Consider the following 13031-nt stretch of genomic DNA (forward strand, 5'->3'; position numbering starts at 1 on the left):
GATAATCGAAATTTTTAAAAAATTATTAATCGCCCTCTAATCAAATTAAATTTGACCATCAATCGATTAATCGAGTTAAATCAGTTCGATCAATTAATATAATTTTAACCCAACTATAAACGCCCCTAAATATACCTGCTGTCTCCTCATTTGCTGGGAAAAACTTGGTAACAGTCACCCACTACATAATAATTATTTCAACAAATATTATACCTAATGATAAAACATATTAATTGTGTAAATTAATGATTCAAACGTTAATAATAATTTTTATTAAAAAAACATCTACGAATCTAAAAAAATAATTTTTTAAAATTATAAAATGAAAATAAAAGATACCCTTTAATTTACTAATAAAAATAATGAAATAAAGTAAGAAACAAATTAAAAAAAAAAGTGACAGACAAGAAAAACAGGGCATAAAATACTAGTGATGGAGATGGTGAGGGGATGGAATAGTACACGCGAAAAACACGGGAGAGTTTTTGAGGTAATGGCGGTAGAACAACTCTCTAGTCTCTACTGTTACAACAATATACCGCTGATGTTCCCTGTCCTCCCCTTTCTAACTTGTGAAGCAAATATGTGTAATGGGTAATCGGAGGAAGCTAGAAATTTTATTTAGGGCCGGAATTAAATTTTAAATTTTTATAATTTTTAAAAAATTAAATTAAATTATTATTATTTTTATAAATGTTAAAGTGTAATTTTATCATTGTTAATTTAAAATTTTAAAAATTATAAAAGGATCTAAATAATTTTTTTTTAATTTTAAGGAGAACAGGTCACGTGGTAGATTGTCACAATAAGGATGTTTACGTGAACTTTGGTTCGATATATTAATTTTGATTTAGTGTAATTATATATATTAAACTTTAATTATAGTTCGAATGCATACATGAAAATTTATTTTTGATTTAAATGTACACATTTAAAGAAATAAATATACTAATTTATTTTTATATTAAATATTTATAATTATTTGTGTGTGGGATATGTTAGTATAAAATGATATTATATCAATAATTGTGTTAGTGATTATTGAAAATTAAATTAACATTTAATGTATAGTATTGTACATTGAATTAAAGTTCATGTTTAGTTTTGTACATTATCTTTTTTTTTAATTGGGTAAACTGTACCATTAATCACTAAACTATGGATATATTTTTATTTTGGTCACTTAATTAAAAGGAGTTACAATTTGATCACTTAACTATTCAAAAGTTTCCATTTAAGTCGTTGGACTATATGGCTTTCTTTGTTCACAACGTCTGCATCAATCGAAAGCTTTCTTCCCCCTTCAATCTCTGATGTTGACATTTAGATTGATTTGGATTTAAGATATGCTCTTCTATTCATTGATAAGTATTGATCCACTATACCAATAATTAAATCTGTCACTTAGAGCTTTTTGACGTAACTTTAAAAAAAAAAACCTCAACAACCCAGAAATTTAAATAAATTTTTTTGAATAGTTTAATGACTTAAATAAAAACTTTTGAATAATTAAATGATGAAATTATAATTTTTTTAATTAAGTGACCAAAATAAAATTTATAAACTAAAAAAATTCAATTTAATCTATTTTAATATAATTTTTTTAGCTCTGGTCTTTCAACTATTTTTTTCTTTAAATTTTATATCAATCTTCTATTACATAATTTTGGGCTTCTCACCTTCTATGATATGAATTTTTTGTCATTGTTTTTGGTCATATAGTCAAGGAAACATAAAACAAAATCAATCAATTATATTCCAACCAATAATTGATTTACGTATTAACATACTTGAAATAAATAAAAAGTAAATTATAAATTTTGGGAGGTGTGAAAACAATTTCACTATTGTATCACTTATAATTTTACATTTTTTAAAGAGATTGAAGTAAAGTCTCATAATTTTTGAGAGGGCCTAGTGTGACCACTCCCAAATGTTTAAAGTTGTTAAAAAAAAAATCTATGTCATCACTTCAACAACAACAACTATATATATATATATAAAGCAAGATATACAACCTTTTAAGAAAGAACCCTAAAATTGTGACACGTGAATAGAGGTGGTCATGAGTCAGGCCGGATTTGAGTCGGGCCTAAATATGATATTAACATATTTTTTTATTGTCCAAACTTGACTTGAAATATGGGCTTAAAATTTTACCCAAATCCGCTCATATTTGCAAAAGACTAGCCCAAGCCCATTTTTAATTTATCCTATATTATTAATTTTAAAATTATTTTAATCTAATATTTTAATATTTTTTATTTATTAAAAATTTGTATATAGTCATCTTAACATTATTTTAATGTTTACATTAGAGTAGTATTATATATTTAGTATAGTTTTTTAATGTGTCATAAATTACATAATATAAAGTATTGTAAACTTAAAAATAGATCGGGCTAGGCTCCTTGAATGTTCAAGCCCAAACTTGATCCATATTTTAAACGGATCTAATTTTTTGCTCAAGTCCATTTCTCGAGCCTAATATTTTTACCTAAACCCTCTCAAATTTCTAATTATATTTACTTTTTTTTGACATAATATCTAGAATCACCTATAACCTCTCTCTAAATCATAAATAGGAGTATACTGCACTGTAGTGCATTCAAACCCACATTCTCCAGCATTGACAACAATACTCATACCAATTGAACTAAAACTCAATTGACAATAAAATTTAATTATTAAATATAATAATATTATATATTGTTTTGAAGTTACTAATAATATTATAAAAATGAAAAAAAAACAATTCAAGTTAAAATTATTATTATTTTCTCTTTCTCTTTCGCTTTCTTTTCAATGAATGAGACGAAGGAAAAGAAAGGAAATGAAAGGGCTCCCCATCCCATCTTATCGAGAAATGAATAACACAAACAGTGTTTTGGATTAAAGTAGGAAAAGGAAAGGAATAATGGAAGGTCTTGTTTTTCTATTAGATGTGAATAATTTGGAATGGAAAAAATATTGGTTGAATTAATCAAATTAAATTAGTATTAAACGAATTAATTAAAATTTTTAAATCTTTAATGGTTAATCGAATCGAAATATTTCGGTTAATTCATACAGTTGATCGAATTAACTGAAATTTATGTATATTTTTGTTAAAACAAGTATAAAACATATATTTTTTTTGATAATGTCAATTTGACCAATTTATTTGAATTAAAGCTACATATAATTTGTATTATTAATTATTAAGTTTGGTTAATTCAGTTAATTATCCGATTTCGAACCGAATTAATTAATAACTGAACTTCCAGAAAATCATTAATCGACCTCCGATCGAATTAGATCAGTTAACTGACTGATTAACCGAATTAGATCGGTTAATTCGATCTTAACCAAAATTTGAACACCCCTAGGTTGAAGTAGTAAAAGTGAGGTTTTATAAGTACGGGTGGCATAGGTTCTAATATTGTTATATGTGCTAATTGGGATCGGTATTGTTATTAGTACAGGAAGACGTGAGTTTGAGTGCACTAAAACGCATTATCCTCTTATTTAAGAGTTGGAGAGGAGTTATGGGTAGTTTTAGACATTTGTATTGAAAATAGGATATATAATAAGAACCTATAATAAAATTTATGTTAGAAAATATTATTATATGTAAATTATATTAACAAGAGTAGAATATGATGGTGAGGTACATTGCATTTTAAAGAAAAACCGAGGATTCAAACTTAATTTTTGAGAATGACAATGACAAACTCTCAGTATAGATAATAAATTAATATGGAAAAAAATGATTAAATTCTGCTATGCCCTAAGTTTTGCAAAAGTTGTGAATTTAATCTTTATACTATAATTTAATAAATTTTAATCTTTATGCTTTTCAAATTTAAATTTTCGGTCTTGACTAAGGTTGTAAATGAATTGAGCTCGAACGAATGGACCTTTATTTATGTTCGTTTGTTTATTTTTAAGCTTGTTCGTGTTCAATTTATATTTGTTAAAAATTTCAAAATTGTTGTTTGTGTTCATTTATTTAAAATTATACGTGTTCATGTTCGTTCGTTTAAGTTAAACGAACATGTTCATGAACATATATTTGAACACACTCACACGAACAATGTTCTTGAATAATAAACAAACAAATAATAAATATATATTATTTCTTAGATATAAAATAGTAAAATATAAATATCAATGATTATATATAAATAAAAAATAAACCGTAATAATTTTAATAATATATACTAATGGAACAATAAACGAATTTTAAATGATTTATTAAACGAGCTTGTTTTGTTTTTCACACCCTTATTTCATATATTGATATACAAAATGGATCTTTCCATTTCCTCTTTTTGGTCTCATATCATATAACAACCATATAATGAACAATAAATGAATATTTTTAACGGGAATTCTCAAGAGGAAAGGGACCTATTTTGTTTTGCTGTTTTATGAAAGGGAAAATCTTATCTTTCGAATCATTGTACATTTAAATTTGAATTTTGAATTAGGAATTTCGGGAACAAATAGACAAATCCAAGTGGTCTTTAACCACACATACATGCGATTATATATGTATTACCATAATGTAATACGATAAAGAAGGAGGATTTTAAATGCGAGATCTAAAAACATATCTTTCCGTGGCATCGATACTAAGTACTCTCTGGTTCGATTCTTTAGTGGGTTTATTGATAGAGGTCAATCGTTTCTTCTCGGATGCATTAACATTCCCTTTTTTTTAATTCTAGTTATTGTCGCGGGATGGGGCGAAAAAGATTAGATCGAGATACAATCAAATATCTGTGACTACTATCTCGCCCCCCCTTTTTAGTTTTTTTCGAATTAGATAAGAATTAGATAAAATAAATAAGGAAGGTATAACGAAAAAAATGAATTCAACCTCACCGAAACTCAGGTTCAAGCTCAATTTAAATTACTAGTAGAGCGAAAAGAGAAATGTGGCTGGAACAATAGTATCCTACAAGATACTTAAAGAAAATACCGTACGGTGGTTTGATTCTAAAAAGAGTTCGAAATCGTTGTATTACTTATTCTTATTATTTACTATTACTATAAATCTATATTGAATTACTATATTGATTGCAACAAAATCTTTCAAGATTTGGTTTTGAATTAGCAACTTTTTTTTTCATTCATTTCTTCTTCGCTTTTGATCGAAAAATAGAAAAGTTGGGTGAATTAAAAACTCAAACGAGGTTCATGGCCAAGAGTAAAGATGTTCAAGTAACGATTATTTTGGAATGTACCAGTTGTGTTCGAAACGACGTTAATAAGGAATCAACAGGTATTTCTAGGTATATTACTCAAAAAAAATCGACACAATACGCCCAGTCCATTGGAATTGAAGAAATTTTGTCCCTATTATTACACACATACAATTCACGGGGAGATAAAGAAATAAATCGAATCAAGTGCTCGTATGTCACTACTTCCCGAGAAAATGAAAATATGACATTAGGTATATAATATATTAAGTATAAGTATATAATTAGTTCGATATAGCGCATATTTTCTTTCTATATTATTATATTATTAATATTATTTATATATTATTAATATATTTAATTTATATATTTAAATGATAAATAATAAAATAAAAAATAATAAAATAAAAAACTAAATCCTATTTATTATATTAATTCTATAATTTGAATTTTTAAAATAGGATTTTAGAAATAGAGATAAGATTCTTTTTAGAAATAAGGAATAAAGAAATCATGGATAAATTCAAGCTGACTCTTTCTTAAATTCAAGCAATCTTTTTGTAGCGTTTGTGACAAGGACTAGAATTTTAATATTTAAAAAACAAAGAATGAAAAATGATCAAATTAAAAGTATAACTTTCTTAAACTAGGAGGACTAATAGCAAAATTTACCAAAAAAAAAGATTGGAAGAAGGTGTATGTTGTTAGTTTTGGGATTGCGTCTTAGATACCGTGCAAGTAATTGGAATTTGAGGCCGAGGCGGGCCCTTGCCCTGCCCTGCACTGCCCTGCACTGCACAGCACTGCGTGACGGGTACGTGCCGTTGACCGTATACGAAACCCAATACCCCATGAGCGACGCCACTTACACTACTTGGTTAACGCAATTCAGTACTGTTTGTGTTTGACCATTTCATCTTAAAATTTAACTGTGATATTCAAATAAATAATCTCGGGTCAATCCATTCAGTTGGGTCCTATGAAATTGAGCTCTTACCATATGAATTTGAGCATCCTTTCTAGTCGGATGTTGGTACACGTTTGATTTCATCAATGATTTTAAATTTAGTTTAAGTTGGAAGATTCCTTTAAAATTGAGAGAATTTGAATAAAGGAAGTTTTTTTAACATTAATTTTATTATAAATTATTATCATATTTATTTTTTTATATCGTTATATTAGTGGAGAGATTAATTGTATTTAATCTAGAATAAATCGAAAATGATATTTCAGTTTGAGACTTGCATAGGTAAGGGATTTAGGGTTTTTAGCAGATATCTATTCATTGAAGAATTTATTATTGTGAGTGTATTTTTGTAAGTAAACAAGTAAGTCACTTGGTTTATAGATGTAGTTATTTAGGTGCAAATGTGAGTTTGCTAAACAAGTGAGTATTAGGAATTAAATCACTTGTATGAGATTGAAAGATAATGGATTTTCTCTCTAGACAAAGCCTCACAAATGTAAAGAAATCGAACTATATAAACAATTATTTTGTGTTGATCGTTTTTCTTGCACAGTTCCAAAAGCAGTTGACACTACTCTTAGCATTGTTCAAATATTTTTACAACTATAGGCTAGTTTCTTCAAATTGTTATCGGTAGTGAGTTAATTGGAAAGAAAAATATTTGTTCATTCTAGATACTGATGTGTGGTAATTTCAATCATTTTTAGATGATTGTTATAAACACTTGCTAAGTGGTTAAGAGAGCAAAGTGTTAGAATTAAAGTTAGATCGTATAAAAGTGAAGTTACAATTTGAGAGAAATGAGTTGAGTTTAAATCATTGTTTTTTGTGTTGCGAAAATTTTAGCGGATTGGTTCACTGTGCAATACTCTGCAAATATAGGTTTAGTCTGAACTGCGTAAGCATTTCTTGTATATACTATTTACTTTTAGTAAATTATCCAAATAGATTGTCAATGACATTTAACATTCAAACTTATAGTTAGACCCATCAAAAGACTTGAATGGTATGATACAAATACTTTTAAGACTCAATTAGATCGATTTAAAGTTCGAGACAAATTTAGAATATTGGGGATAGTTCAAGGAGGTCTAGTGAAATTAGCCCTTTTTTAAGTTAGAGGTTAGTGGAGAATTGGCTAGTCTTGATTCAATGCAACCTTAGTGCATATACCAATATGCAAGTACCAGTATGCCTTTGCCATTGAACCTTAATGGACCTGACATTCTCAATGAATGCTTCAACACCTTAACTGTTTAGAAGAACTGCAATTGGCACTAGAGGGCCCAACAACCACGACATTTTATAGCACATAAACTCACAAAATACATATACATATACCATATTTCAAAACAACCCTTTTTTCCAGTTACAGCTAATTAAGTTGGTAGGTTAGTGGAGGATGGGCTGGTCTTGATTCAATGGAACCTTAATACACAACATTAGAAATTAAACGGCAGAAGGAAAAACAGTATATCTTCTGGCTTTCCCAACAACATACATACATACATACATTCTGATACCATTAGTGTACTTGGTAGATGCATCAATTCCATACACACCCTGTATTATACAAAGTCGGGTAAGGTATCATGGAGGCTTCTATACTAGGAGTCAGATTGCATTTTGATCCCTTTACTTAAAAAAATGGGCAAATTAGTCCTTTTATATTAGATGAAAGAGCAAATTAGTCATTTCTGTAAAGGCCCAATTTTGGCCCAACTTAAACCAACCTAATCCCAACCCAAACACAAAAAATAAATAAATAAATAAATAAAAACCTTGGCCACCTACTCCACCACCTTTGTTGGCCACCCACCTTAGCCACCAACTCCACCCACCTTAGCCACCAACTCCACCACCCTTGGCCACCTAAACCACCCCAACCACTCCACTTGTAAAATTTGGCTATAAAAGCCATTCAAGACTTTGTTTCTAGGGGTGGGTTTTTGGTTTTTTGGAGAAGGATTGTTCTTTGTTTTGGAGGAGGTTTTTTTTGTTTTTCGGAGGTGTTTTTTTGTAAAAAAGGTTATTTTTGTTTCTTGGAAAGGCTAGTTTTTGGAGATTAATCAAAGATCAAAGCAAAAGAGGTTTCTTTTGTCTATTCTTATCTTTAGTTCTTTGTTTGTTTATTGTTTTCCTTTCAATTTTATTTTGTTTTTTTATACGAAAGTAAAAATAAAAGTAAGAAGCTTACCCATATTTTCATTATCGAAAAAGGTTTTTTTGAGGTCCGGCCGCCGTGTACGGTGGCGCCGATGGCGGCCCGTGGGGGTCCATGACCGAAGCAAAGCCGGACCAACGGCCGGATTTAGAAAAGAGGGAGAAAGAGAGTTGAGAGCTTTGTTTTATTATTTTATTATTTTAACTATTATTTATATTATTATTATTATTTCTCATGTATATATTATTTTTATATTATTATTATATTATATATGCCCTCTCCATATTTATTTATATTATTACTATCATTATTGTTACTTTTATTATTTTTTATTTCTAACTACTATTATTATATATATGTATTATTGTTTGTATTATTATTATTATCACCCCTATTGTTATTACTTTACTTTTGTATTCTAATATATTATTAATATTACTTATATTTTTATTATTTTTGCTATCACTATTACTATTATATATTAGTGTATATTTTTATGTATATATATATTTTATATATAGTATTATTTTTATTACTTTAATTTAATATTTTTATTATATTTGCTTTTTGTATTTCTATATTTATTATTATTATATAGTAGTGTGTATTTCTATTATATACATATATATATATATACATTTATATATAGTATTATTGTTTACTTTACTTTAATATTATTCTTATTATCATTATATCCAACCCAATAATAATTCTTTCATAAAAGTAATATTCCGTATTTGGTAATTCGAGACAATCGTGCCCTAACTTATTGGGTTTCGATTTTTCTCCTTTAACCTAAATAACGGAATACTCTTTTAAATCGTGACATGAGTTTTGAAAAATGCTTATTCTCGGAGATACGAGGTGTTGTTCCCTAACTTACTGGGTATGGCATTTCGTTACCTCGAAATAAGATTTTTGCAAGTAAAGGCAATATTCGGTGTTTGGGAATTCGAGGAAACGTGCCCTAACTTACTGGGTTTCGATTTTCCTCGTTCACCTTAACTAACTGAATAACCTTTTGAAATACACGAATTTTTATATAAAAGGCAAGCTCGTTCTCGAAAATTCAAGATGTCGTGTCCTAACTTACTGGATGTGACATTTTATATTGTGAGACGAGAAGGTCCTTAACATTTGAGCATTTTCTTTACAAAGAGGGATCGTATTTTAAATTCTTTCAAGTTTTCAAATTTTCGACACTAAGACACTAATTAATCAACTAGGTACCAATTTTGGGCGTATCGAGGGTGCTAATCCTTCCTCGTGCGTAACCGACTCCCGAACTCATTTTTCTGAATTTCGTAGACCAAAATCGTTGTTTTAATAAAATTAAATCATTTATTAAAAACAATCACCTTTTGAGGTGACCCAATCACACCTCGTCAAAAAAGGATTGGTGGCGACTCCCGTTTTCATTCTTTTTTTTCAAAATCCAAGTCGACCCCGTTTTCATCCAAAAAATGGTGTCAACAGCTTGGCGACTCCGCTGGGGACTTTTTCAAAATAAGTGAGTCAAGCCACGAGTTGATTATTTTTTGTCTTTTTGTCGAAAGTTGAAAATTTGATTTAAATATACGATCTTCTCATTGCATTTCATTTGTTTTGAGCTATAGTTTTCATCATGTTTCGTATTTTAAACTTTTATATCTTTGCATTGCATTGCATGACCGTTGGTCACACCTTTTAAGTGGGAGTGAGAAGCTACTCATTCGTGAGGTTTTCACCTTCGTGCAGGATAGTGGATCGCTTTCGGGATACATCCGTACCTATGTCTTCGTGAGATTTTCATCTCCGTGCAGCCATAGGGAAATGTATTCTCCTGAACCGAACTCGGTCTATATGAGCCTATAATGGGTGAAGATCGAAGAATCTGCTGGTTCGGGTACCTTTGCTTTAGAACCAAACCCCATGTAGTAAACCTTAGGAACTCACCTTAAGTAGAACTACACCAAACCCTAGTAGATACCCTGATGTGCTTTTATTCTTTTTGAATTGTCTTGGATTATATGTTTATATCTGGTACTGATATTTGTTGTTTTACTTTGGATGCATGACATTTCAACTGCATGGCATTTCATTATTTCAAGGCGTTGGTTCATATTCGGTTTCTAGAAAGAAAGCTTATCATGGAAAGAAGGTTTCTTGATAAGGTGGAAGATAATGCGGCAGTCCGAATTTGGTCGGAAACGACACAGCAAGAGAAAGGGGATAGTTTGGCTGAAGGATATATATCAGAGCTATGGGACTTTACCCGCATTAGCATAACCCAGAACGATTTACAAGAGTTGAAAGGAATTTGGGACCATTGGGACGAGGAGGCCAGACAGTTGTTTTATTCCCATTACGGGGACTTGCCGTACCTGCTAGATATGAAGGTAGATAAGCACCTATTCCGGGCTCTCGCACAATTTTGGAATCCCGCCTATAGTTGTTTTTCGTTCGGGAAAGTTGACTTGGTGCCTACGATAGAAGAATATATGGCTTTACTTCGGTGTTGAAAGAGTCAAGTCGACAGAATCTACTCAAGAGCCGCAAATGTACCCTTTTTGAGAAGGTTAATGAACATAACAGGCATGAGTGAGCAGTGGGTTACGGCCCGAATTAAACAAAAAGGGGATAACAAGTGCATTTCTTGGAGGAGTTTGAAAGATGTGGCTTTAGTGCACCCGGATATAAAAAAGAGGGTAGATATCTTCGCCCTAAGCATATATGGCTTAGTTATCTTTCCTAGAGCTTTGGGGCATATTGATGAGGCGGTTACTGATTTGTTCGACCGCCTTGATAAAGGAGTTACCCCGGTTCCAGCAATTTTAGCGGAGACATTCAGATCATTGAGTACCTGTCGGCGAGCGGGCGAAGGCAGGTTCATTGGATGTGCATAGTTGTTACTTGCGTGGTTCCACAGTCATTTTTGGAAAGTGGATAAGGTGTCATATCGGGTCTTCTCTGAAAACTATTCGCCGCTAAAGGAGATGATAGCTACACCGAGAAGGGACGACATTTCAATGGAAAAATGGATGGCAATTCTTCAAAACTTGCATGAAGAAGACATTGAATGGAGAGCTCCGTGGTTACTTCCAGACGAAATTTTGTACCGATGCGGTAGTTTTGATTGGGTCCCTTTGCTTGGAATCTGGGGAGCTATTGGCTATGCCCCGTTATTAGTGCTCAGACAGTACAGATCAAGACAGTTTATACCCGCAACCCAGGGGCTGGCCGAGTGTGAATTCTCGTATGGGGGTGATGGCTACAAAAAGAGGATTCGAGAGATATCCAATGCGTGGAATCAGACTCGCCAAATGAAGCGATTAGCTGTAGGACCAATGACAACCCCCGAATATGAAGAATGGAGGGTCAGAAGAATCAATGACAATATCCCCAAATCAAGCCCCGAAGGCAGTCATTCGATAGAGGAGCACTTACGGGTCATCCCTTCTGAACTAGAAATTTTGAAGCAAGATTTTGAAAGAAGAAGTGCAGAATTGGAAAAACAGATAGAGCAAATGGAGGAAGAAAAAACAAACTTAAGGTTGGATGTAGATGTCCAGAAGCTCGAGATGGAGCGATTAAGAAAAGGAAAAGCTAGGGCTGAAGAAGATCTGGACAGTCTGAAAACAGATTACAAGAAGTTGCGATCATCAATGAGAACCGCCGGGTTAGGAAAGACTTCTGAACAATGGCGCAAGGAAGTTCAAGAAGAAAAGAACAAAGCTGATAGATGGGAAACGAGGTTTCAAGAAGTTCAAACCCAGAACGAGACTTTAAAGAAGAGTCTGTCAGAGAATCAGAAAGAAAAAGGGGAACTAGAAAATAGAGTGTCCGAGTTAGAAGAATCTCTCCATCGGCATCGAAATCGAAATTCTGTGATGGAATTAAAAGCAAGCCTAAGTAGAATTGAAGAGATGAAACGAAGAATTGAAGAGTTAGAAGTAGCATTGCGAAGTTGCGAGATGCGGATTGAGCACATGAGATCTAATGAAGATCGTCAAACCGAGCAGTTGCACTACTTTCAGAACCAAGTAAGAGATAGAGATCAAATCATGGGAGAAGCCGTGCTTCAAATCCGAGAGGTGGCTGATCACTTGCAGACGTTAGCAGTACAAGCTGATGTGTTAAGTGTGAAGTACGAATTAGAGTCGAGTCGAGGACAGGAGCTAGCCTCGTTGCTTAGGAGGATTAGAATTTTGAGTTTTAGGGCTAAGTCGTATATATAATCCACCTTATGTAAAAAAGTTTATTTTCTAGTAAAGTTTTCATAATGAAATTGAACTAGAATTAACGCCTTTTGCATTCATTTCATGCATTGCATTATATGCATTAATGACCATTAAAAAACCCTAACTAAATAAAATTATTTCAGTTAACCTGGAAAACCGTCACTCTTACGGAACTTGAGCGAAGTCAAGGAACATGGATCAAAGACTAGAAAAACTTGAGCAGCTCCAAAGAGATATGCAAGATCAGATAGAAGAGCGGTTGGAAAAGATTCAGCGAGAGATGCAAGAATCCCAATACGACATGATGGCAAAGTTAACGCAACTGTTGAAAGGAGGAAAAGACAAGGGAAATGACCCTATTGTTAATGTTGAAGAAGGAAATAGTGATGAACCCCTTTACCCTCCAGGCTTTACCCCTCTGCACGCGCATACTCAAGCTGAAATGTATCCACAAAGACCCTCTGTTACAATTAGACCCCAACAATTCCAAA

General features: G+C 31.6%; 1 protein-coding gene across 1 annotated transcript; it reads left to right on the forward strand.

Annotated features, from left to right (window-relative positions):
- Positions 1-8094: 8094 nt before the first annotated feature.
- Positions 8095-12595, forward strand: LOC107962062 (protein GRIP-like). Its single transcript, XM_016898286.2, has 2 exons — positions 8095-8246; positions 10411-12595. Exon 2 carries the CDS (start codon positions 11296-11298, stop codon positions 12535-12537), a length of 1242 nt encoding a protein of 413 aa, XP_016753775.2. The 5' UTR covers positions 8095-8246; positions 10411-11295; the 3' UTR covers positions 12538-12595.
- Positions 12596-13031: the final 436 nt, after the last annotated feature.

This window comes from Gossypium hirsutum, chromosome D11, assembly GCF_007990345.1.
Source record: "Gossypium hirsutum isolate 1008001.06 chromosome D11, Gossypium_hirsutum_v2.1, whole genome shotgun sequence".
Lineage (NCBI taxonomy): Eukaryota > Viridiplantae > Streptophyta > Magnoliopsida > Malvales > Malvaceae > Gossypium > Gossypium hirsutum.